The sequence below is a fragment of the Phasianus colchicus genome, chromosome 15 (assembly GCF_987193195.1).
Source record: "Phasianus colchicus chromosome 15, bPhaCol1.hap1.1, whole genome shotgun sequence".
Taxonomy (NCBI): Eukaryota; Metazoa; Chordata; class Aves; order Galliformes; family Phasianidae; genus Phasianus; species Phasianus colchicus.
Window position 1 is genome coordinate 16892452 of NC_143450.1, and position 26981 is coordinate 16919432.

General features: G+C 43.8%; 1 protein-coding gene across 4 annotated transcripts in view; it reads left to right on the forward strand.

Annotated features, from left to right (window-relative positions):
- Positions 1-26613, forward strand: part of FSTL4 (follistatin like 4) — a 195438-nt gene extending 168825 nt beyond the window's left edge. For 3 of the 4 annotated variants that reach the window (XM_090150865.1, XM_090150866.1, XM_090150867.1), the window contains 9 exons: positions 102-222; positions 7492-7653; positions 8540-8674; positions 10060-10086; positions 14571-14689; positions 17074-17223; positions 17792-17899; positions 20171-20280; positions 23175-26613. In XM_090150865.1, coding sequence (XP_090006991.1) covers positions 102-222; positions 7492-7653; positions 8540-8674; positions 10060-10086; positions 14571-14689; positions 17074-17223; positions 17792-17899; positions 20171-20280; positions 23175-23874 — 1632 coding nt within the window. In that variant the 3' untranslated portion in view covers positions 23875-26613. The remainder of the gene's footprint in view (positions 1-101; positions 223-7491; positions 7654-8539; positions 8675-10059; positions 10087-14570; positions 14690-17073; positions 17224-17791; positions 17900-20170; positions 20281-23174) is intronic. The other variant, XM_031598441.2, reaches the window with a different exon arrangement.
- Positions 26614-26981: the final 368 nt, after the last annotated feature.

The window sequence follows — 26981 nt, forward strand, 5'->3', positions numbered from 1 at the left end:
TGCTGCTCTCCAAACCGCTGAGCAGGTCACCTCCCTCCCCGCGGTGTGTAACACACTTTTACTAAATAATAAGGTGCCTTTCCTGTCTTTTGTTGCTACAGGATTTTGGAGAAGACGATTCCCTCTACATCACCAAGGTAACAACTATTCACATGGGCAATTACACCTGTCATGCCTACGGCTATGAAGAGCTGTATCAGACCCACATCCTTCAGGTGAATGGTTAGTAAATGGCATGTGTGACAACCCACTGAAAATGTTCCTGTAAGCAAAGCTGCGGGTTAATCTCCTTCGCACAAAGACGCGAAGAGCCACGCAACAAATTGGCTTTGTGTAGCAGAGCAAAGGCACCAGCAGTTGGCTCACTTGTGCTATCACACGGGCAATCGAAAAGAAAGGGAGCACGGGGGGACGTGTGTGCCATTAGCTGGGCTGTACCTGGCACTGACAGCTTGTTTTACCATTTGTGTAGCGTTTCCAGAGAGTTTTAGAGCAGTGTTTCAGAGCCTCTCTTGGACTAATGACTGCTTTTGTTGCTTCAATACTTTCATTTTCCAGAGAATAATTTCTGTTGCATGAAATAGGCAAGGATATTTAAATAAATACAGCACGGTGTTTCCAAATGACGTGTAGCAGTCATTACCTGGCTGCAGCCAGCTTGGCTCAGCAGAGGGCTGTTCACATCAGCTGAAGGCACAACCCGCTGGGCTGCAAAATGAGGGCAAATGGTTTTCCGAGCGAGAAAACCATGTGGGCCGTATTCCAGCATCTCATTCAGCCACCTCCTGGGCCATGTTTGAGCCTGGTGGGACTTTCATTCAGACATTTGCCATCTTTCCTCTGGGCTCAGACTCAGCTGGGCTGAGTTTAAAATGACATTGACTCAGACGGGTGTTTCACAGGGCGCTTGTTTCATGCCCATCCTTCCCCTTGCACAGAGCAAGGGATGCATTTCAGCCCCTGCCTGCAGGGTCCCTCTGTGCTGCACCCACGTGATACAATCCCTCAGGTAATCCAGCCCTCTGGGTGTGATTCATGTTCCCATTTTATGTCCAGTTCACATGGGAGTGGGATACAGATGTCACTGCCCCACTCTTTGTTGGGGTGAGAATGAGAGTGCAAGGGATCAACAAAATCACTGTCCAACTTGAAACCTCTGCTGACATAAATCTAATCCCATCTTTATTTCAAATTTTCTGCATTTTGCTATGAATTTATTGAATCAGCAGCTTTGTTACAGTAGATCCTTTACAAGGAAAATGATTGTTTAGTTACTTCTATAGGTGCGCACAGATCTCTGCCAAAGAGAGTTATCTGCTCTCACCTGTTGATAAGCTACACCCACTTAACAGAGGCTGATGGAAAGGGAAACAGCACGAAGAGGAGTGCTCCGATGTTGGGTGTAGGTTTGGCTGCAGCTCAGGTCTTCGGCCATCTCCACCCATAGCGAGTGCCTGGGGAAGAGCGCGGAGCATCCGCTTGATTTGAATGAAAACAGACTTAATGTTTCCCCATAATAATTTGTCATCTTTTGAGAGAGTAAACTGCGAAATCTCGGCAATATGGATAACTAGATTGTGTGTGCTGCAGCTGGGAAAATAGGTTTCCTTCCTCAAAGTGCTATTTGTTTGACGAATGGCAGCTGAAAGGAAAGCATGCTAACAACTTAATCCCGTTATATTATGTGATATATTATGAGGCCTGAATGGAGTTTAGTTGGCAGGCGACAATGTAGTCTTTATCATCACTGAGAATTTAAGGCCCAAATGCTTTGAAACTAAAACCAGAATGGGAGGAAAGCTGAGGGGAGTGCAGGGAGGGCTGTGCTCATGTTTCAGAGCTGCAGTGTTTGTGCCTGCTGCTTGGCTTGAATTCCACGTTTGCTTTTTAAGTGGAAGTTTCATAGCGTGGCTGCATGTGGGTTTTCTTATGAGTGCAAGAACTCAATGATACAAAAAAAAAAAAGGAATAATTATATTATTATTATAATATTATATGTTGTATTTTCAGTGTTGCTACACGGTTGTTAAACACTGCAGAAAAATGCCATGCATTCTGCTGTCAGCCCAGGCTCGCTAGAAAACTACGGCTACAGAAAGGAGGTTGTAGTGAGGTGGGAGCCAGCCTCTGCTCTTGGGTAACAGCGATAGGATGAGAGGGGATGGCCTTACGTTGTGCCAGGGCAGGTTCAGCTTGGGATTGAGGGAAAATTTCTTCTCCAAAGAGCAGTCAGGCACTGGCACAGCTGCCCAGGGAGTAGGGAGTCACTGTCCCTGAAGTTATTCCAGAAGGGGGGAGGTGATACTTGGTAATAGGGGTGGGCTGGGGTTGGATGTGGTGATCTTAGAAGTCTCCTCCAACCTGAATGATTCTATGAAAACACTTTGGATGAAAATACTTTGTTTTGGAGCACATGGTATTCCCAGAGGAATCACCAGGCTATGCAGAACCAGGATTTTGCAGTCAGTGTGGCTGCCTGCATCCTCAAATTTCCCCCTCTCCTGCTGGTGTCATTGCTTCTGCAGCTGCTGATGGTGGGGCTGCAGGGCTGATGGCAGCACAACGCTGCTCACCCTCAGACACATCCCGAGGCTGAGCACATCTCAGAAATCCTTCTTGCTTTTTAGAGCCATAAAGGACAAATTGAGGAATTTCTCCTGACAGGAGAAGAGGGGAAAAGCTGAGCTGAACTGAGTGAAGATGTAGAGAATCTAAGTATAGTTCATTGTCTCTGTTCAGCACTGGGGACTGACTCTGTCTGTCTGTATCAGACTAAAAGCTCCATCCTCAGTGTGGACTTTTTGCTGCTGCTGTTCTGTATTGGACTAAAGCTGTAAGGGGATGTGACAGCAGTAAGTCAGCCAGAACTGGGATATATCTGCTTGCCTGCCTCCCCCAGGGAGGGGATAATACACTTCTAACATCAAACAGACAGTTTGGATTTAGTTTTTGTTTTGTTCTGTTCTATTCTACAAAAAATAGCCCAATTTTTTTTTTTTCTTTCATTTGAAATAGAGAAAACTCCAAGTTTCTCTATGGGGAATAAGTAGGGAAAGAAGAACCACTTGGAAGCAGTGGGTTTATCCCCAGTCCTTGCCAAGCTCTGTCTGTGCAGGCAGGCAGCTGCTTTGGGCTGGTTTCAGTTGATTCAGTGCCTTTGGGAGGTGCAGTCCCTCTCCCAATGTCCTCTGATCCTTTTTGTACTGTCTGGCTCATTGCTGAGGCTCAGAGCTTCAACTTACAAGGTCTTTTCCTTTTATTACCTTTTTTTTTCCTTAAAACAATCCGATCCCAGCCATGTACACCATCTTTGCATGCTCTGTTTTGGTTTTTTTTCTGACCTACCTGAAGGGGGGGAAAAAAATTGGTTTTGCTGAACGCCATGCAATGCTTCCCTTGTATCCACATCGAAGTATGTAGAATCAGGTGAAATATGCAGTTGTTGGGCCTCTGAAGTACCTGCCTGGGCAGGTATCCAAACAATACTGTCCTGGTGCTCCTGTGCAAACAACTGAGCAAACCCACTGAAATATTTATCAGAACTTTTAGCGCAGGGCTGCAGGAAGCAGTGCTTCGTGTGCAATATTCATCAGGACTTGCTCAGCTCTTCCTGGATCCCATAAATAACACGGACAGACCCAGGGGCTCCTGTGGACAAACCGAGGTGAGAGCTCTGCTAAGCAGAAAACATGAAGCCCAGCACATGGATGGCACAAAGCATTGGGTGGTCTTTTCTGGGCAAGGGGCACAAAGCACACGTGTGACGTGTGGTTGGGGTATCTTTAGGGTGGGCTCACTGACCTTAGGATTCCCAGCAGTTATAAGGTGTCACTCAGTGCATTTATAGATGTGACCCTTCGTGTCTGTGGAAAAAATAAACCCATTGAAAAGCAGCCATGAGTTTAAGAGTGAAAAATTCATCTTGGCTGCTGTGACTTTGATCAGGAAAAGTGAAGAACAGTAGGAAAATTATGTTCTCTCCTGTGTATGGATATTGCTTGGGAAATGTGTTCAGCATGCACCGACTGTAGGGAAGAAAGGCCATTTATCACTTTCGAGAGGGGAAAAAAGAGTTGGTGAGGATAAAGAATCTCATAAAATTGTAATCAACTATGAAAATTGATAGTTTGCAAATCAAGAGACTGCTGAGTGTGGGGCATCATTTTCCTTGGTCCTTGCGCTCTGCAAAACATCAGCATAAATCAGAATATTGTATTCCTTGAAACTGGTTGGAAAAAAAAACAATTCAATCTTCAGCCCAATGTCCGACAGGACAAGTTTTCAAATAACAGAGATGTCTTAAAACAGGTTTTCTTAATGTGGCATTTCAAGAGAAAATACATAAGGCTGCAAACTCCTTTCAAATCGTAAATAGGAGGATTAAGCCATCTGAAATGAATGATTAATGTATTAATTTAAATAACCACTGCAGTATATAGGTGCTGCAGCAGCAATGTATGTCTTTAGGGCTTGATAGTGCTATCTGTACCCATCATGTGCTTTATCACCTGAGTTGTTTTACTGTAAGGAACTGTAAGGAAGGGACTATTCAGTATGCAGTAGTAGGCAACCTACCTAATCTCCTACTTGTTTGAGTGCCTCTTTTTTTTTTTTCTTTCAACTTTGCTTAAGATAATAGCCTTTTTATATTGCCTTTGGCTGCAGGCACAGTAATGGTTAGTAATGATATATGTTCACCAAGGGAAATAGCAAAGGGTAATCCATATATTCCAAAGTCTGGAGCTGAAATCTTTGCAAGTTTAAAGTAAAATGTGCTTACTTGGAATGTATTAATTTGTAACAAGGACAATAAAAATGCATTCTGCAGTTTGCTGTTATCACAAGGCAGTTGCATGCAGTAATTTACCTGTGCAATGAATTATGCAAGACAAGTGAGGAGAAATAAAAAGTTTTAAAATGAAAGGAGCAGGAGAACGATAAGAAAGCAAGAACAGAGGTGCAACGCATTTTTTTGCAAGGTGAAAACAAGCAGTCTCCTTAGTAATCACTATTGAAAAGATGCACACCTCGCTGTAATTTCAAGTTCAGGTAGTTTCCAGACAGAATGTTGATGCAGTGTCTGGGAGCCCTGAGCTACATTGTGCGATGAGTTCCTTCCAGAGAGCTGGGGAAGCTCTCTGGAACACTGAGCACCTGCTGGCTTCACTGGGGTTTGGGAATCTCACTGGCTTGAGTCTTGTGATGTTCTTTTTAATGAGGTTTTTTCTAGACTACAAAACCACCTGCTTGTTGTACTGAGGGGTGTGCTGTGATGGGGAAATGGTGGTGGTAGGTGGATGGCTGGACTGGATGATCATGGAGGTGTTTTCTAACCTTGGTGATTCTGTGATTCATCTCTGAACCTCAGTAAATTATGTAGGCTTTCATTGGACCTAAATTTAGTTCTACAAATGCTCTTAGTAGCAAACAGATCTCACGTGAAACAGGCATTGGCTGCAGGACCTTTGTGCAGTTCTGTCAAAGTGGATGGAAATGAGTTTCTTACTGTAGCTAGAGATATTTGCTCATAGAAACGGAAATGAACTTTCCAAGCTACAGCAGGAATCAGAAGCTCCCGACCCTGTCTTACTCACCCAAACCACGTGGATGCTGTATCTCATATTGATGCACAGAGCAGCTCCAGCTCTTCCAGCTGCAGAGCTTTCTCTGCTCTTTTCCCACTCCATTGGGCATCTCCTGAAGTCAGGCGGAGCATCAGTCCTGACAGTAATGGCAGAAAGAGAAGGTAAAGGAAAAAAACCCAACCAAAACAGAACAGCGAGTGCTTTTATTTAAAAACTGCATACCCAATTTAAAAAAAAAAAAGTCTTGACTTTTTGGTATCCTCCTGATTAAAAAGCTCTCATGCAGTGCTGTGCTGACTGCTGTGCTCCTTAGAGCCACGTTTCCTTTTCATTGTAAGCAAAGGAAGTGGAAGAAAAGGAAATAAGTCCACCTGGCCAGCGCAGAAGCGGGATTTAAAGATATACCTTTGCTAAATGTCCTCATTTTTTTTTTTGTTTCCCAGTTGCCTCCAGGCGTTTCCTCTCAGATTACACTTGAACAATCTCTCTCTTTTAAAGCTATAAAAACAAGTAGACTGGAGGGCTTTCTGTCATGGCTGATTTCATTCCAAGTATTAACCAGAGCTGATGACTCAGTGCTTTTTTAAGCAGCTGGTAGGTTAGACAGGGGTAAAATACGTCTCTCTGGTAAGGCTCATAAAAAAATAGAAATAGAAAGATGTAAAGTGTGTGCTAGTGAGCGTAATTATTCAAACTATCCCCAGATGGATGTATGGATATATAGCGTGCTGCAAACACAGATCTCGTTTTATTCTAAAGCAACTGTTGAGCGCGTTTAATTTTGTCAGTCCTGTAGGCTGACGATGGACTGTGTAAAAGCACAGCAGGGAGTTGGGTACTTTAAGCCAATATTTTCCAGTGGAAGTTTTTTACTGACTCATTTGTGCTTTGCAATGCCCTCCATCCACACTCACACGTTCTCCTTGACCCTCTGTCAGCCCCTGCTGACCTTGGCACGAGTGGCTCATTTTCCTTGAGTTGGGCTCCTGGATTGCCCAGACCCACATGGTGCATCCAGGTGTGATTCTGAGGATGGCTTTACAAAAAAAAAGAGAACAACTTCCTACAGGTGCGTGTTGAGTCCCAACAATTCCTGTCTGGCTCAAAGCTGACCACTTGATTATGGAGCAGAGCAGCCCAGTACCACCCTTCCCGTGCCATCAGTGCTGCTAACTGGGATGGTTCTGGCCCCTTTGTTCTCCCAAAAATGTTATCATTAAAAAGTTCTAATAAGTTTAATTTTTGAACGTGCGTGTCCTGGGAATGCCAGGAGGAGCAGAGAATGTGAGAATATTGTTAAGAAATAGTTAATGGGAAGTATTAAGTCTGGTTGGTTTGAGCAATAAAGCAGCATGATTGAAAATCGATGGGCTTGTCTGAAATGGTAATATAATTGGTCGTTCTGCCAATTTAGTGTATTAAATGGCTCAGAGGTGGCTTCCTGAAGCAAGGTAAGTCACAGTTTGAAAGCCTCTCAGAAAAGTAAGTTATGAACACTTTATTTGCTTCGAATAACAGGTAGTAAATATGTAGGCCATTTTCTTATGCATATTTATTTAAAATGTTGAATTGTGATCTATCTAATCGGAAAACAACGGGCAGGGCCTGAATTCCTCCCTTAAAAGGATTCAATAGAATTTAAACTTTAATTTCTCAATGTCTGAGTGCCTTCCTTAAGTGTTAATCCAACTTCACCCAAGTTCAATCAGTCGCTTAACGAAGGCAAGCCAGAGTGGCCCAAACACCAGAACACCACATCCGTTATCCAAGTTGTTCCCTGGCGTTGCTTTATGAGTTTGTTCTCTTCTATTATTTCCTGTGTTCTGCTCCGAGTTGGGCTGTAGCTTTGAGCTGAGAGTCGTGGGCTGGTAGCTGAGCTCAGCATCTCCGTTCCGTGTCCCCGCAGTGCCGCCGGTGATCCGCGTCTACCCTGAGACACAGGCGCAGGAACCCGGGGTGTCGGCCAGCCTCAAGTGCCATGCTGAAGGCATCCCTAATCCCCGCATTACCTGGCTGAAGAACGGCATGGATATCGTGCCAAAACTATCCAAACAGCTCACGCTCCTAGGTAAGGAATTGTGATTAATTAAAGTATTGTAGATGGGGATTAAGGAGGATTATTTTGCACTTTAAGCTGGAAGTTCTCGTGCTTTTGCTAAGCCACAGCTGTTGAAAATGGTGTTACAAAGCCCCTTTTTATCTTTTTCTCTGGTGAATTTCTCAGGGAAATACAGTATTGATTGATGTAAGTGGTAACAGTGCTCTGTTAAAAGACACTGCTCCTGATTCTCCGCTGCCTTTCCTACTGTGTGTGTCTTTGCACATCAGAGGAACAGTGCATTAAACTGCTTGAGTCCAAGGCATTACATGGTTTGTTTGTGCCTTCTCTCAGCCACCTTCTTTTGGTCCCTACGTTGCAAATAAGGATGTAACAGACACAATGAAAATCAATCGTATTTGTTTGTGAATTGCAAAACTATTGAAAAACAGCCCCTTGCTGCCCTGACTGTGCCACGATGCATTGCACCCCTCCACCAGCACTGGCAGCACAGCTACCCTTGTCTTGGGTGCAGCATCTCAAAATCTTCCAAAGGTTTTGGATAATGATCCCGCTTGGGCAATCAAAATGATGGGAGGAGTTTAGAGAGACCTCTCCCAAACCCAACGTTTTGGTGATGTGGTGAAAAACCATTTGCAAAGTCAGTGTGTTAATTTTGTTTTTCCACTGAACCAACTAACATTTAACAAGTCATACCTTTAACTTACTGGCTAACCTCGGGATTTTCTTTTGTTCATTTCTGGCACCAAGTTTGTATGTGCTGATGGAAAGAAGCAACACGTTAACTCTCATAAGAATCCCCCCAAAGCCCCTGCTGATGTAGTGGGAGCACCAGGCTGTGATGGAGCTGGATAGCAGCGATCAGGAGCTCTGCTCATGGGTCTCTCTCTTGCAGCAAACGGGAGTGAGCTCCACATCAGCAGCGTTCGGTATGAAGACACTGGTGCCTATACCTGCATTGCTAAGAATGAGGTGGGAGTGGATGAGGACATATCTTCGCTTTTCATAGAAGATTCCGCAAGAAAGACCCGTAAGCTTCATTTACCACGTATTTCTTTCTCTAAAGTGTATTTAAAGTGAGATGACACAAATGCAGTTTAATAATTTAATCCATTGCATGCATTACGTGGGGCTCTGAGTCGTAAGGATTGGTTCTGGTTTTGAGAAGGAATTGTGTGGGGAAGGTAAAACCACTTGTGCAGGACAGCGATGCCTTTCATGTGCCAGAATTGTGCTGGTATGGGTAACAACCTCACTGACGTAATGAACTGGCAGTATTTTTAGATATCAAAGAATCCAAAATGTAATATTTTGTGGAACAAGATACAGTTTCAGAAATACATTTTTTGTTTGTTTGTTTTCTGTACAAGACTTTTTCAGCTAGTTCCAAGTTGAATTTCTCAAATATTCAGATGCTTGAGAGATGCTCTGATTGGATCATTTATTTTGGCTTTATTTACATCTCTAACTAGCAAAATAGGTTTCCCTTGGCATGAAATTATCCTCCACTTCAGAGATAAATGTTCTCGCAGCAACTTCTAGCTGCGTATCTCCCACTGGAGTGTGGCACTGTTGCCTTGTCTGTGCTGTCCCCAGAACACAATTAATGTAGGAGGTGATTAGTTGTCCCTGTGGAAAAGCTCACAGAGGTCTGAGCCTTCCTAATTCTGCTGCCTTAACTACCTGGGAGATTGCCTGGGTTCTTGGTGATACTAAAAGTCGAGGTGCAAATGTGATTTTTGCTGTTTTCTGGCTGGTAATACAGAAGTTGGCCATAAATATGCATTCTCGTGGCAATTCTTCGGGAAATATATTCCTTTCCTCATTAAACAGATTTATGTACTCTTGTTAATATCATGAATACTTGAGCAAGGAAAATTACAGTATGTTGAGAAATAATTGGATGTATCCTAAATAGAAATTCAAATATAGATGTAGGGTCTGAATCCTAAAAGAAAATGCAGCTCTCACATGAAATTCAGAGAAGAAATGCTGCAAAGCATGTAGCTGCCATAACTGCCCATCTCCGGCTTCTGAAAGATATCATGTGTGCTCACTGGAACTGTATGAAAGTCACAGCCTGTACCACACCTCCAATTACATTTGGAGATGGCATCTTCAGTTCTGTAAGACTTTCATCTTTGCACAGGCTGAAGGTATCTTCCTATCAGCGAGGATTTTGCCCATGTCGTAGCTTCAGAATTGCCTCTAAGCAGAGCAGATGTGTTTTGAAATAAGCACCTGATGGTTTGCTGTGTTGGGATGAATGTTTCGGACTTTTCACAAGTTAAACAGTTCATTTAAACGTGAATATTAATCCGGTTACTTGCTACAATGAAAAATTTGACGTTGCTTTGTTGTTTTTTTTCTTTTTCTTGATTATTTTCTGGCTTCCCCAATTTTCTGATGCTGCAGTTGCAAACATACTGTGGCGAGAGGAAGGTACTGCAGTAAAGTTCTTTTGTCGTAGTGATAATGTGCTTGTCTGCTTTAGTAATTCCATGATGGGCCATTCTCCACTGACCTGCCACTAACTCTGCCAACGTTTGCAGTTACCAGATTACGTACAGAGCAGAAGTTTAAAAGCTGAAGTATTCAATTGAGAGGTATTGCTCCAGCAATATCAATCCTGCTGATAGCTTCTTATGTTTTCTCACCGCGAAATAATAATAGATAAAAGTAAAATACATAAAAATGTGGATTTTATATAAACTGCCACCAAAGCAAGTAGCCTGAGATTCTCAAGCTGCATTAACAATTATGCAGGTGTCAGAAGTGCTCCCAAATTACCATAATCGACCAAGTAAGGCATAAATTCAATACGCTGCATTTGCAAGCAAACAATTCAAGCCCTTTCTCCTCAGTAGCACGTATTGATGTTTACTAGGTGAGCAACAAAATGGTGTTCTTGTCTGTTAAGCAGAAAAAAATCCCTCAAGTTTTACTTCCCTCTGTCCTTTAAATCGATGCAGGGTAAAGGTTGCCCCGTTTCTCCTTGTTTTAATTGGCAGTTAAGATCTTTGGTTTGATTAAATTTATAGTGTACCCTGCACAAGGTCAACATCTGCGTACCTTGGAAGCTAAATGAGAGGTAAAGCATCCTAAACAGCTAATTGACTCAAATATACTGTGGAGGCACCTGAAGTCAGAGCTGATTTGATTTTTGTATGCACTAGTACTGTGAATGTTTCTAAAACACACAGTGAGATGCCCACGGTGGGCATCCTGCAGGGAGGAGGCTCTTGCATTGCCAAGGAGTGCAGGCATAAGCTGCTTCTTAGGTCTGCCACGTGCACGTGGGGAAGCCAGGACCTTGCAGCCCTTCCAGCCCCATGGAGGTCTGTGCACAGCAGAGCTGCCTGCTGCTAACACCCCTCTATTCAGGTGATTGCTTAGGAAAGGGCTTTGGAGACATTTCATAAGGAATATCTGGCCAAATGAGAGCTGTGCTCCGTGCGTTGGTTTGGAGCTCTCTGATTTGCTCAAATGGTTTTGGGAGCAGAAGGAAAGTGCCAGCCCTCAGTGACCAGCGCTGCCCCAGGGTGCACCTGAGCTCCTACTGATAGTGCAGGTATGTGCACCCACCCTGTGCAGCCAGCTGGAGACCATATGAAACAGTTCTCCAGTTTTTATCCCCAAATGTGCCACCTGCAGGTGCCGATGCGTGGCCACAAAGATTGCCTTCGTACTGCCAGTGGTCCTTAAAATGGCATTCCAGGCACTAAGAACTGCAGTTTCCCTTCTGCTTAGAAGTTAAATCTTTAGTGCATCTAATCGTCCCTCCTGCTCCTTTTTAAAGAAAGTAGTTGGATAACCCTATCAGATGTAGAAGCATAGTAATGCTTAAAGAAAACTAACAAGTTAGGTGCAAAAAGTCTTAATATAACTTTACTTAACGGTTTGGACTTAATGCTTATCAACCTTGCTCAGTTTTAACAAACTATGAGCAGTTCATAGGGAAGACACAGGCATTGAGAGCAGATTTGCTGCTGATGTTCTTAAGCAATTCAGCATCTTTAAAGGAGGTTTATTCCCAGCTACATTCTATAGTATTCGTCCAGTGCCTCCATTCCAGGCAAAGAATCCACTGAATGGAATTGAGCACGTGAAATGTGGCACAGAGCAAGCCTAGAGAGAGAAATGGTGTCTCAGTTTTTGCATTTTAACATATTCTGACAATTCTGCTAAAATGAAAGTGTCTGTGTAAGAAAGGGGAAGTATTAACAGATGGATTGGTAGACTTGAGCTCCCTTTAAATGATTGCATCCTCACGGTGCGATGCCCGTGTCAGCTAAAGCCCTTAGGAAGATCCCAGTTGGGACACTGCATAGAGCAAGCTTTTGCTGCAAGTCAGAGCTGTATCACAAGTAGTTTGTCACTTCAAGTCAGTCTGTCCTCAACACCCTTCATAGTCCACACACAAGGAAAGCTCCAGCAGCGAGTGCGCATAGCACGACCTGCCAGTTAAACATGAGACTGGAAGCTCATGCAATATTTATTCAACATGCAAGTAAGTTCTTAGTTTTTGTACATAAAAAGCTACGAGTAGCCCATTTGTAAAGTAGAGATTTGTTTTCCTGCCAGCCTTTGTTTTCACAGTGAGTGTTGCTTGCTTTATTGTTGGATAACGGGAGCCTATCGTGGCAGCAGGCAGCCATCAGTTATATAAAAGCATGCACTTAAAAAGCTGAAAGCCTTTTAGTTACCTTATGTAAGTTCTAAAATACTTCCAAGCGTTCAGATTAAACTGAGGAGAATTATTCACGTATTGGATCAGAGGAGAGTATTCCCCAGTCACAAATTCACCCGTCTTGGATGGAACTCCGTTCCTCCAATAAGGAAAGCTCTTGTTGTTGGCACCTCTTCATCCAGCAAGTGTCCCAGAGGACGTGTTTTGCTGGTTCCCATGGGCTTGTTCATGTTTGTACCCAACCAAGACTTGGCAATACCTTTCAAACTCGCAGCAGAACGCTTCGTTTGCCTAGCAAAAAGCTTGCTTTGTTTAAAAATCAGTGTGAAGGTTACTGACTGCAAAAGCATGTTGATTTCATTCCATAAACTCTGACAAGGGTGCACCCTCAGTGTACCTCAATGCCATTAGGAAATGGTGTCCAGTCACCAGGAAAACTTGCACTTGTTTTACTCCAAAGTAAGCGGTGGGACTTGCCCAGTCAAAGCCTACTGAGGTGAAATCATTACAAAAGTAATTCTGTGACAAATTAAGGCCTTAATTCTGAAATACACACTCATTCTATCCGGAGCATCAGATAATCATGCTGCTATCGTGCATGAAAATAACGATGAGCATCTTCACAGTGATCATAGTTTGTTGCCTGCCTGTTTCCACTTGTTAGGATTAAAACCTTTTCCTCGTGGAAGTGTGTGCACTCATTCCAGGTGGGGCCAAGCTCTGCCCTCTGATGTGTTCACTCAAATCCTATTGCAGCAGGTGGGAGCTGTGTGCATGCTGCGAGCGCAGATTTTGGTCCTAAACACCCCAGTGAAATGCTTTAACATTATACTCATAAAATGAGCACTCGGCCAATAAGGTAACTTAGTTGTCAATGGGAGTTCAGTGCCTTTTTTCTCTGTGCACGATCCCTCTTGTGGCATTGCATCTGAGGCTCCCAGCTCCCGATGCCCAAACCGGGGTGTTTCTGTGCTGTGTTGTAGAGAGACTCAGCTTCAACACTGTCCAAACAGCAAGCACCCGATGCTGGGAAGTTGTACTCTGAAGCCACTTATTTGGCACAAATAGAGGGTTTTTTTTAACACAAAAAACCCTCCTAGCCTCACTAAATCTATACTGAATGAAATTCTCCAAAAAAGACATTTATCCAAATTACGTGCGTTCATACTGTGAAGTTTTGCTATGATGATTTGCCTTAATCCTGCAACCCACCTCTGAGAAGTGAGAAACTCGGTAGGCAGCTGCCACCACAGGCCCAGCTGGAGGCACTGTGATGCTCAGATCCGTAGAACTGGGAACTTACTTCTCCAAGCTTAAAATACAATTAACAAGGAATTACAAATTAACACCATGCTGTTGGCAGATAAGTACACTATCAACATTACTGGGGGTGACAGTGGTCATTGCAAACATTTATTGGTGGTGGTACCAAAAAAAAAAAGGAAAAAAAAAAAAGAAAAGAAATGATGCTCAGATCTTTCTAACTTGAGTGTTGGAAAAGATCCCAAACATTTCTTAAAGATGCACATCCCTGCAACTGCATGTAGCTGAAGGACTAAATTGTCAGTGTTTCATGACGTTTCTGCATGACAGAAATGAGAAAGCGTGACCTAAGAGCAAAGCAGTGACAGACAGCTCCCCAGATCTCCTGGAATGCCCCTGTTGTGGATAAATGAGTGCTATTGCGATGCTGAAGTACTCCACATTTGTGAATTATAGTTTGCAAGATTTCAAAAATGTATTTGTTTTGGTGGCTATAGTTGAGTTTAAGGAAGTAGAGGATATATTTGTATTTGTGCAAAGCCTTTAAGCACGTGCGTTTTGCGTGGTATGAGAAGCTAACTGTAATAGGACAACCCTATGACTAATTTCAGCCAAAACTTCTCTCTCAGTTCTCAAATTATAAGCAACCTTTATTGAATGAACTCATAGGCAAACAAAGCCACAGTCTGAGTTGGTTGCAGTGTCGTGCAGGGGCTGTGTGAACCACGTCCTGCTGTGGACATCAGTGCAGAGCTGAGCAGTGACACTCGTGCAGGGCTGCAGCCACCAAGGCAATGCATTTTTGAAGGTGTCTGTACCTCTTCACTCCTTGAAGCCCTTGTTGTGACATGAAATTTGATTTTGTGAATGCACCGACTGCATCCGAATGACCGACTTTTATGTAAGGCAGATTTTGTTTGGGGAGGATACATACAGAAAAAATTCTGCTTTTCTCGCTTTATTTCCATTCAAGGCCTGAGCGTCGGGAATATGTTCTATGTCTTTTCTGATGATGGGATCACAGTCCTTCAGCCAAGCGAATGTGAAATCCGGAGGCACATCAGGCCCGAGGAGAGGATCTTCTCCAGTTATGTAAGTCCTGCAGCTGACAGCTGGGAAATGTTTCTTAGTCTCTTGAAAGGTGGTTGTGGTTGTTGCCTCAAAGGTTGGACCTTGGTGGGCTTCACGCAGCATCCTCAGGGTGCATCATCTGCTCTTGAAAATTAAGAGACCTCCACGTGGGAGAAGTGTGGGATCAATTTCTCAGATTAAAGCACAGCAGGGAGGCAGGGAGGGATGTGGAGAGGAGGCCAAGTGTTCCCAGTGACCTGTGTGTGTACTGCACAGAAATACATCCTCCCAGGCAACAAACAGGACCCAAGGAAATGGCTGCAAGTTGTACCAGAGGAGGTTTGGGTTAGACGTAAGGAAGAACTTTTTCTCCCAGAGAGTCGTCAGGTGCTGGAATGGCTGCAGGGAGGTGGTGGAGTTGCCATCCCTGGCAGTGTTCAAGAGGTGTCTGGATGTGAGATATGGCTTAGTGCTTGTGGTATCAATGGTAATGGGAGGATGGTTGGGCTAGATGATCTTGTAGGTCCTTTCCAACCTTGTGATTCTGTGATGCTATGATTCTATGAACTACTGCACCTCCTTAGGGGATAGACTTAAGAGATGCTTTCTTAATCACTCCTTTGCTTAGTTTTATGGGAAGACCCAGTTAACAGAGAAAACTGAGCATGTGGTTTCCTTCTGAGGAAAATGGCTCAGCCTTGCTTTCAGCTCGATGCTGCCATGGGTCACCATCTTCTTGTGAGTCTGCATTTGGTGTTCTTCCAAGTCTCATACGTTTGTGGTTGATTTGGGTTTGGGTTTTTTCCCACTGATGTATTTATAAACCTTACTGGAAACCCACCGATGCTCAGCCCAGGATTGGCCCTAGGCATGGACTTAATATTATTAACCCACACTTCAGCTGCTACTACAGAAGGGTGTACACAGCTTGTGTTTCCTTTGCAAAGAGCTGTAAATGTTGAAGGGGTGGTTCTGGAGAAACGGCGTGCAAAGCGCTGCAGAGAGAGAGGGCACTTAGAGAGAGAATGTCAGCACAGTGGTGGGCATGAAAGGGATTTTTATCACCATTATTTGGCTGCCTTACAGAGAGACCTTTCAGCATTTCCTGCAGATATCACAGGGCCCTTTGCCATGCTGAAGGGGGAGGTTTGGCTTTTTTTTCCTTTCAGCATCTTGAGTGTTTGCCATGTGGACAGTGATATCATCCTGCAGTTTTCAGAGGGTTCCTACACTAAAAGTAGTTTTGTTTGCTATTAGAAGTGCAGCGAAGCAGTGTAGAAGAAAACAGGGGTGAGCTCTCCTTGGTGGGGTGGGGGCTGTGGCCAAGGAGCTCTCAGCACTGCTGAGGATGAGGAGGGCAGTCCAGAGCCTGTTTGGTGCTTTTGCAGCGTGCTATACTTTGCTGTAGTATCACTTCATCCCTTGCATGTGGCCTCCAGCAAGTTCTTGACAGGGCTGTGCTGCTTGCAGGTGCGATCTCTGTATTCCCACTCATTCCTCTGACACAGACTTGGTGGTGGCACTGCTTTTGTTTCTGCATCCTCTTTCTCTGAGCAAGCTTTGCTGCTCCATTTGCTTTCCCCCCTAGGGGCAGTGCCATCATTTCAAGTGACCCGGCTGCTGTGCTGACAGGATTTAAACCAAACACTTGTGCTGTTGTACACGTTCCCTTTGGTTTATCCTTTCCACATCACAGCTGGGTCCAACACAAATGCTTGTTCCCATAAAGCATCTCAGCAGAAGGGGAAGTCAGGAGAAGGAAAAAAGATTCTGCTGAGATCCCGTGTCGCTTTTCCTACTTAGGGTCCCAGTGTGCTCCCATGGAAGCTGGTACAGGTTGTGCACAGGGTTCAAAGAGAGATCTGCAACAGGATAGGGCGCAAGGCAGCTGAGATCAGGGTTTGGTCCAGGGCATCCGGATTTGGTTCCTTTGGAACAGGGGAAGTTTCTATGTCAGAGCCACATCTGATGGGACCCTGCCTGCTTTGCTCCCATTCTTTGTTCACAGCCATCGCAGGACAGGCTCTCCCGAGCTGAAAATGAAGAACGTATGAAAAAATATAAAGCTGTGATGTAGTTAATATAAATGCTGACAGCACTGCTAGTCTTGATAAACCAGGGTGTCCTTCAAAATGCAGATCCACAGACAACATCATCATTTAAATGCAGCGTGTGTCTGCCAGAGGTCCGGCTGCGTGATGTCCTGGGGCAGAGCCAGGCTGCAGCACAGTGCCATGCTGAGTAATTATTTTACATTTTCCAAGGAAGGAAATAATAATTTTAAAAAAAGCTGTCCCCAAACCCCGTGGAATTGTTTTCTGTGATTTCCAAAGCCAAACTTCATACTGCTCCAGGCTCTGAACTTGCAGATGTTAAGCCTCTTTTCCTCCTTTTTGTTTCTGCAGGAGGAGATCTGTCCCAGAGTGGAAGGGGAAGGCACTCAGTCCTGCCTCTGGGCCTCCGCAGTCAGTGTCCGAGACAAGTACATCTATGTGACACAGCCTAAGCAGAACAGAGTAATGATCATCGACATCCAGACACAGAAAGCCGTGCAGGTACCTACAAGGGGAACTCCTTATTCACTGATGGCAAAAGACTTTGCTATGGGAAAACAAAAGTAGGTTTCTGCTCAGTGGATCTGACATCGCTCTGTGTGATGCTGTGCCTGTGTTATTTTCACCCATGGGACCACACTATGTTATTCTGAAACCATGCTGCCAGGAAGAGAATCCCTTATGAGCTGCTTGTCATCATCTCAGGGCTGCGTCTGCAGTTGGGCTTGCAGCTACCCTGGTAAAATGGTGCTCCTTCACCATTCTGAGCAGGTGAGGAAGAATGAGCTGATGCAGGTTGGGCTGGGGCAGAAGTTGACTCCTGAGGTGCTGGCTGCAAGGAACAGAGCAAGATGTGCAGCCAGAGAACGGAGCTGAGCAGCCAGCTTTTCTATTGCTGGAGCTGCTGCTGATCCCCAGATTGATTTGAAGGTAACTGTACGAAGCTTACAAATGAGTGTAGCAGTGGTGCATGGGAATGTCAGCAGTGAGCTACTATAACTACCCTATGCCTAGGGACATTTGTGTCACTATGTAAACATGTATCCTCTCTTATTTTTTTTTTTTTAAGTCTGTGGATGTGGACCCATTGCCAACCAAACTGCATTATGACAAATCCCATGACCAGGTGTGGGTGCTGAGCTGGGGTGATATGCGGCGATCGTCACCAACACTGCAGGTGAGTCCTGTTAAATTGCTGAGCATGGTGGATGGTGGCCTGCTTGCAAGTAATTTAACAGCCTTTAATGTGGGAGTCCACGTTTTCTGCCTGTGCACTAAATTGTTTCTTGTTTTCCTTAAACTCTGTTTATTTCGTTGCTTCCCTCTCACAAGCCTTCAGCTTCCTTTTGTTCTTTTCCATTGGTGATGGCACAATAGCATTCTTCTCAGAGTAAAATGCAAATCCATAAAAGGGAAGGTAGTTTGCTCAGTGCTTCTGAAAGCTGGGTATGATGAAGTAAAAAGGAGAAGTCATCGATAGTGTTCTGTAATTCCAGCTTCACATCGTCTCCCCCCCCAAAAAATAAAAGAAGCCAAAAAAAAAAAGGAAAAAAAAAAACCCTCAAGGGCATGAAAGAGGCATAAAGAGCAAAGCAGGACCTGAGGGACACATTTTATGTCTGTGACTCTGTTTTTTGCTGCCTGTGCTCAGCAGCACTGAGGGTTTTCAGGGCACGGCGGTGCACATGGGCTTGGCCATCCCAATTAGCTTCCTTTTTTTGCATGGCCCTGCAGGATTTGCTCATCTCATGTCAATGGCACAGACGTGCAGGCATCTAATTGGGCATTTTGCTGCTGCTGTATGTCCTATGACAAACTAACACCAGCCCAGATATGATCCAAGCAGAAGTTCCTTCCTGCAGTAGTTAATTTCCAGCACTTGCTGCTCAACCTTACCAGACCCACAGAAGAAGGCTGAATATTCTCTGTACCACAAAATTTGCTTCTAGGGCTGCATGAAAGCATTCCCTGACAGCGTGAGGATGGCATGGGGACGGGGTTCTGTGCTTTCTGACCTGAAAACAGCACATGCAGGGGGTGCACTGTAGGCATTTCCAGGAAAAGACACCAGCAACACAATGGAGGCAAAAGGAAAAAAGGTTCTGAGGCACTGATGCCAGTTCACCTCACCTGGGGACTGCAATGGGCTGTGCAGGTTATAAGGAGACAAAATGGGCTATTTTTACTCTCTCTGACTTAATTTCCTCCATCCAGCTGTGAGAGGTTTCTGTAATTAAAGGAGAGATGTCTCAAGCATGTGATTATTGAGAAGAACACACCATCTGCACAGCTGGAAACTTGTTATGAGGCTCCAGCTCTGATAGTGCTTTCTGTTATCGTTGTAAAGTGCAGTTACACGTGTGGTGACTGAGATCAGCATCCGCACCAGCAGATTCTTTTGGGTTTTTTTCCTCACTGTCTCTCCCAAAAGGTGACCAGCAGCTCATTTGGTGAAGTTTATTCATGAGACCAGCAGAAACGCAATCAAATGTTCTTTAACAAAAAATGCTACCATGGAAGCTGACCTAAATTTCCACCAGTTCTTGGATGTCAGAAGCCCACGAAGCTGACTGAGGGGATGCTGTTGTTTGGCTGTGATGGGTTCCTGGGAAGGAAACGTGCAGTGCTGTCTGTGGCCCTGAGAAAGCACTGTGCAAGAACAGATATCTTTCTTGAGCAGCTTAATTGGAAGAAATCTAAATGGCATGGCTGGAACAGCTGCCTGAACTAAACCTTGAAAGGCTTTAGCATTTCCTCGATGAATTATGTGGCCATAAATTCAAAGCAACTGCTGTTGCACATTGCGTGAACAGAGTATCCTAATGAATGGACTGAAGTCATCTTTAGCCAAGCAAACTGTTTGAGAACATTTTAGGTATTGAAAGCTGCCTCTACGTCTGGTGAGGAGTCCCTGTGGTAGTGGAAATGTCTCGGTGCTGGGGGACAGAATGGGAGGAACTGAAGAAGGGACTTTGTCACAGCCCACGAGTCCTGCACGGTGTGGCAGATGGATGGACAGGTCTTCTCCTTCAAAGTGATAATTAAGCACTGTGAGTTAGTGGCTGAGCCTTCAGCCTGCTAAATTATCACTCTGCACCTAAGTGAGATTAATAAATATGACCATGAACTAAATGTTTATTTTAGACAGTGAGGAATAAATTATTGTGGCTTTTGTGCTGTCGTGCTATTTCAGCTCCGCCTGGCTGCTCTTTCTTGCAATATAAATGCCTTATGAAAGCAGAGTTGTGTACTTACCTTACAAATGTCAAGCCTCAAATACTATTTATTAGCCCACTTTTTCAAGGCAGCTACACCAAACGGTATTTTGAAGTCGTTAATCAATTTGGGTCTACTGCATCCTTGGGAAAAGGCAAGGTGCCGTGTTTGACCGTGTAATCTGTATTTACCTTTCTGCCTCAGTCACTGCTGCCCTGTGTATTTATTGCAGGTGATAGCGGAGGCGAGCGCAGGGGAGGAGCAGCACGTGATCCGCACGCCGTTCAAAGGAGTGGATGACTTCTTTATACCACCTACAAATCTTATTATTAATCACGTTAGGTAAGGAATTACCTTAATGAATAGCAACGGGGGCCATGCTGCTCACTGCTAGCGGGACCTGCCAAACCTCCTTACAGCCCTTCACAAACGTTAATGAATGAATGTGTGATTGAGCTAAATACTCTTATCATTTTCATGCACAAAAAAAAAGGAGAAATGATGGAGAGTGTTGGTTAGCTGTTATTCAGCAAGCCAGTGAGACAGCAAGGAACAAATCTTGGCTTCCCTTGGCCCTAGCATGGGGGTTCAAACCTTGGCTTGGCCAGCTGTGCTTCTGTGCAGCACTGCCCTGATGCGTTGGTACCAGGAACACAGTGGTTGGAAGGCTGGCTTCCCTGCCTGGAAGCTACTTTTTGGATCAAAGATTTATTGCCATTAGTGGTAAAGGTTTGTTCTGCTTGAGGCATAAAGCATGGCTCTTCTTCCTTTATAGACCTTGGCTTGCTCAGATCTTGGCTTTGTCTGGGAGGAGCAGGGTTTGAGCAGAAAAAATGATATGCAGCGCACATTAGAAAGAAGAAAATCAGTTCTCCGAACCATCAGTTTTGAATGTTAATGTGATGTAGTGGTTAATGAGATTTTATAACTAACATACTAATAACTTAGAGTAATACTGACTGCTTCCCAGCAGGAACAGGAAGCTTCCCATTAAAGTAATCAGAATGGATGGTAACTTCACAGCAATTTATACTCCTCTTACCACATTACAACAACTGCTTAATCATCTCCTGTCACCAGTACAGTTTAACTAAGTTAAACTCTCCAGAAATCATAATCAACTCCTTACATTAAGCTTAGGTTCCCTGCAATGATCACTGAGGACGGATGGTCACACTTAAACGATTTGGGGTTGAATGTGATACAAAATAAATAACTTTGCTTGCTGTAACATAAAATAAGACATACTTCATGGCTGTCACTCTTCATTTTCCCCTACCTCCTCTTTCCAGTTTGCTTTTTAATCATTGTTATAAGTGACAGTTGTTGCAGGGGTGCATGGCTACTAAATCTTATGGATGGGGACGAGGAGGTGCAGTCCAGGTTCAAACACAAGAATGTGGAATAATTTAATTTTTTTTACTTCTTTTGTGTGCTAGGCTTCTTTGTTTTGTTTGTGGGTTGCTTTTTTTCCCCCTTCAGTACAATTTGTCAGCTGCAAACAGATGATTTTTCATGAGAAATATTAAATGTAGGCAATTGCAGATAGGTTTCCCTATGCAAAGCAGACAATGCTGTGCCTAATTTCCTATTTCATTTGTTCAGGGCCAGATCTTTCTCAGTTCTCTCTCACCTTCAGCACAAAAAAATAATTGCTCACAGTCTAATGAGACTTACTGGGATCATGTGCTAAATTCTCCACTCAGAAACAATAAATGGTGATACCAGCATTTCGCAGGAAGGTGAATATTTAAGCAATCTCTTCTGAGAGCCCAAAAATATTTGTATGCAAATGTTCCTGCATATATATTTTGGCTGCCTGTTATTTCAGATGGGTATCTGGAAACATATCCATGTCTGAGTTCCCAGGGTAGGTTACTGTCTATTAAAATCTCTTTAAGTGCAAGGTTCTCAGTGAGATTTTGCATCGTCGATCTCACATGAGCACTGAGCTTCTTCTGCAGCTCTATGCACGAGATACATCCTGACCCACTTTTTTAAATTAAAGTTTGTGATAAGAAGTTTTTTTTTTAAACTTCTTGAGGCATTTGGCCAAGAATTGAACAAGTCTCAAGGAAAGAACACAGTAAGGAAAAGCATCTTTTAAAAGTGTACTTAAAATGCATTCATTCAAGGGAAGCATAAGTGCCACATCCAATTTCCCCACACACACTGCACTGCGAATCTCTACTGCAAGTATTTTGTGAAGTCACTAATGGATGTGAGCATAATGGAAAAATGAGAGGCTTAGCCCAGTGATTTTCATGGGATCATACACTGCATTGGCTCAGTCCTTCGATGTGAAATCATGGCTGAGCATCTCATTGACAGATGGATTAAGGATAAAAAAATAAATGCAGTGTTTTAAGCAAAATATCTATTATCTGCATGCAAGCACAGTCCTCCGTGTTCCGAAAAGCAGTTTTACATCTTTCAGGAAAAAGATGCAAAACCAAGTGCTCGCTTCATTTCCTTCCCTCTGCACTGAATGGACAAAAAGAGATTCAGTGTAAAATTAGTTTCTTTTTCAAGTCAGTACCAGTGACCTGTGAATCCAGGGGAACACAAACAGGCTGCTTCCATGGGCTCTGCTCAAATTAAGCTGAAACCTTTCCTGGCTTTTCCTGACTTATTTTTTTTTTTTGTTTTCAGCAAAGGTCAGCTTTGCTGCAACATCCATCTAACATTAATTCTCTGCTCACTGTTGTCGGCCCTCTCTGGAGTAAGAAAACAAAGCCACTTTTCTTCAGCCCACCTTTGCTCGTTGTGCTCCTACCTTCCAGGTTGCTGGGATAACCTGCTCTGCCCTCTGATGCTCCAGTTTGGGACGCAGGGCTGGGCACGTTGGGTCACTCAGTAGTTACATGCAGAGGTCAGAGCTGCTCTCCACCCAGAGAAACAGATTGAATCTGAAACAGATTGAATGCTTAGCTTGTTAGTGCCTGCCTACAGAGTACCCCAAGCTCTGATGTCATTGTTACTGAGATGTGGAATTGGAGAACATTAGCCAAGCACACACTCAAGCTTCCAGCATCAGGTTGCTAATTGTAGCTGAATTCCTCCTTGCAGCACATTTAGGAGTACTGAAACAGGAGAGATTTCTTGCTGAAGCCAGACAGCATTATTGCACACAGAATAAAGAGTGCAGAAACTCCCAGTTTTGCTGCCTTCCCTCTTCCTCCAAGCTTATCCCAGAGTTTCTGGAGATGACTTCAGTGTCATGTTTTCTCTTTCAGGTTTGGCTTCATTTATAACAAATCAAAACCCGCCGTCCACAAGATCGACCTGGAAACAGTGACCCACATCAAGACCATCAGCTTCAGGAATTACAGCTGTGCACCGCAGACCATGGCCTACACCCACCTGGGGGGGTACTTCCTGGTGCAGTGCAGGGACCAGCAGGGGGCTGCTGCCCCACAGCTCCTCATCGACAGCGTCAGCGATGCTGTCATTGGCACCAACGGTGCCGTGCTGGGCACACCGCACATCTCACCGGATGGGCGCTTCTTGGTCAGCGCGGATGGGGATGGAGGCAGGATCCAGGTCCAGACTGTGACCGTGCAGGGGGAAATCAAGTTGATTTACGACTTACAGACAAACATACACGTATCCGATCTGACATTTCAACCCTCTTTCACCGAAGGCAATCAGTACTATATATATGCGACTTCACATTTGCAAACAGATGTGCTTTTCGTAGAGCTGTCAACAGGGAAAATGAATGTACTGAAGAATTTAAAGGACCCTATCACATCCAAAGACTGGCCCTGGAGCAGCTACAACAGAATTATGAAAGACAGTGGGTTGTTTGGACAGTATCTCATCACACCAGCGAAAGATTCATTGTTTGTTATAAATGGGAGGCAAAACACGTTACGCTGTGAGGTTTCGGGTATAAGGAGGGGTAACACAGTGGTCTGGGTTGGGGAGGTATGAAGGGGCAGCAGCAGCAGAGCCTTTGGCAGACAGTACCAGTTGGACCTTTATGCTGCAACAAGTGAGCAGTAGCATTGTATATTTTTACACTGGGAGAAAAAAAGAAAAAAAGAAAAAACAAACCAACTCTGTATAGGCTTCATGGTACAACGCTGGTCTACTTGCAAGTTTTATAATACAAGGTATGCTCTGCTAATAGGAAGTGGTTTTGAAGGGATATTTTTTTATTTGGGGGTATGAGTTGCAGTTATGAGAAAATGCTGGGAAGCAAATATCTCCACTGAGCTACCACGTAAGCCACAAAACCTAGTGACTCTGTAGAACAAAACCGATTTTGAGTTTGCATACTGAAGGGCCTTTTGTTATATTCACACCACCCGTTCTCTCCCCCCCCACCACCACGCCAGCTGCCCTGCCCACTGTCTGCATCTAAAATACACGATGACAAAGGAAGTTAACCACCAGAGAGCAGTTTTCAAACCTCAGAGACCTGGGAGAGAGATTTAATGAAAACCGATCCATTTTCTCTGCAGGTTGGCTTTGGGAGGATTCATGGATGTGGTTTCAGAAAGAGGCACAACAGAAATAGTAACTGTCAGCTTGCTGTCTTTGGTGCTTCATTTTGCTCCTGGTACTACTGAAAGCAATGTTACGAGCCCTGCCTCTTCTAACACATACGTATAAGATTGCATAGGAGAAATTCAGCATGAAATATCTAGGCCATTAGAGTGCATAAAAGCCAGAAAGGACTGGGAGGGGTCAGATTTTGTTAGAGAGAGAGAAAGAGAGAAAATGGAGGTGTTAGTCCTTAAGCATCTTGTGAGCATGGTCAGCTTGGGCACAGGATGCAAAATCTGCTCTTCAGTGGGCAGAGAATCAATCATAGTCAGTCCCGTAGGAGGCAGCAGCACTTCTGGAAGTTGCTGGTTGCTCTCATCAAATATTTAGTAGTGCTGAAGTTGCTAGGCTCTTCATAAAATAACTACAATGAGAGAGGATATTTTAAGCAGAAAACTCGTTTTCTAGTTGTAGCCTTTGCTTGCCTGTTTCTTTTCAGACATTCTGGCAAACCATTCTTTGTTTTCTTCCTCCCCATTTCCAGTATGCTCGTTTATAGTCAATTGCCTTTTAGTTATGAGCAAAGAAGTTCATGTAAAACCAGCAGAATTACCCAAGAATGCAACAGCTGGCATCAAGAAATTCCACTTCAGATCCCATAAAAATACAGATCCATTCAGTAAGACATAAAAACTTTTCTAGTTGCTTTTTGTAATTTTCTATATTCATTACTGTGAAGTAATCAGGGCAGGAGCAGCTCTGGCTCACAAATGGTGCAAAGCCATGGGAGCACCACAGCCACTGTGCACAGCCAGCCACGAGCAGTTGGATCCCAGCACTGCTTTGAAATGTGGCCTTGGTGTGGGGGCAAGCTCTGCCCCACAGGTAAATATCTGCTGCATCAGAGCCACGCACTGTCCTTTTGGGAGACCCAGCTCCTTTTGAGGATGACCTGATTGCCCAGAGGTGTATGGAAGCAAGCACTGCACACACACCCAGAGATATTTAGAGGCGCAGTAATTATTTTCCAACGGAGGTGCTTAAAGTCAACCATTTCACAGTGCACACAGAGGGGCTTAAAGTGAGCGAGCAAAAAGGATGCAATGGTAATCTGTGCTTTAAGTGTTCAACTGTAACCAAAAGAGAAGCATTTCAGCATGGCTGTAGACCTGAAGTAATTTAAACCATTTCGGTTCTATAGAAAGCGTATAGAAATCTGCTCAGACAGACAAAGAAGAGGAGATGAATCCTATGAATTCATTCAACACGGCGTCCTTTAAATTGCCCTTCAACACTCATAGGCTTAAACCTACATGTATTGTCACTGATGAGCCATAGGGGTTAGAAGAGACTATCCCCTCATCGCAGCATATAAGAGAGATTGGCATAGCCTTCCCTTAGCAATGCATGGTGTCCATGATTTTCTACTCATCTGGTTAGGAAACATACCCATGTCAAGAAAAGGAGGAGACCAGCTTTGTAAGTATCTTTAAATATGCACAACTCCTTTCTTGAGCAAAGCTGTATCCATACATCGCAGTCATCCTAAGTGTGTTTTACTGAGGCCAAACACTGCTCTCGTGTTCTCTTTTATGACTTCTCGAATATTTTGTTATGCCTATGTTTCCCTGTAGAGGCGTCCATTGTGTCATAGATCAAATATTACTTTTTTTAAGAATACTTAAAAGGAAAAAAAAAAATACAACCTGTAAATATCTGTTCAGGTAAATACTCTTGAGGCTGGTTTATATATAGGCTGTGAAAGATGTGTAACAGACCTCACTCCTCCCTGTTTGTCGCAAAGTATTGGAATAGCGTTCACTTGAAAACTCCCACCTGGACCTTCCAAAGATGTTCCCTTCCTTCCCCCTCAGCCCAAGTTCTGGTGATGTGTTTTCTAAATTATCCTAATGGTTATATATCATACTTAGAAAATGAAGTACAACTTAGATTGTCCAACACTACTTGTGAACAGCTCCAATGACGGTCAGTTCTGACATTAAAGTGCTGCACATTTGTTACTCGGATTTTATTTTTTTGTTACGACACAGAAATTTTATATATACTCAGAAAGTGTTTAAGTCGTCTTTTTTTTTTTTTTTGCCTTCCAGCTCTGCCAGAAGGAGGCTGCACTGCCTTCTCTGCCCTTTCTTTCCCACTCTGTGCGCTCCACCAATTAACAATCCCTACCTAATAAATTGACTTAATTAATCACTGTGATTAATTGAAAGTTAATTGAAGTAACAACAGTTTAGTTCTTCTATACAAGTTGGGTATTCTGACACAGGATCACAGAAAAAAAAAAAAAACATCCCTGGTTGTCTCTGGTCCCAAGATCAGATGCGTTTTCCAATCAGTGCTGAGGTTTAATAGCAGTATATTGCAAATACTATAATGTAACTACAGTGCAAATACTGCCTTCCCTGAGTATTTCCCTCAACGTTGCAATTTCTTAACCAAGAATTTTTACTTAACCTCTCTACCTATGCAGCCCAGTGTCTGTTTTGAAACTGCCCACATGCGATGTTATCACCTGGAGAGAAAAGTCA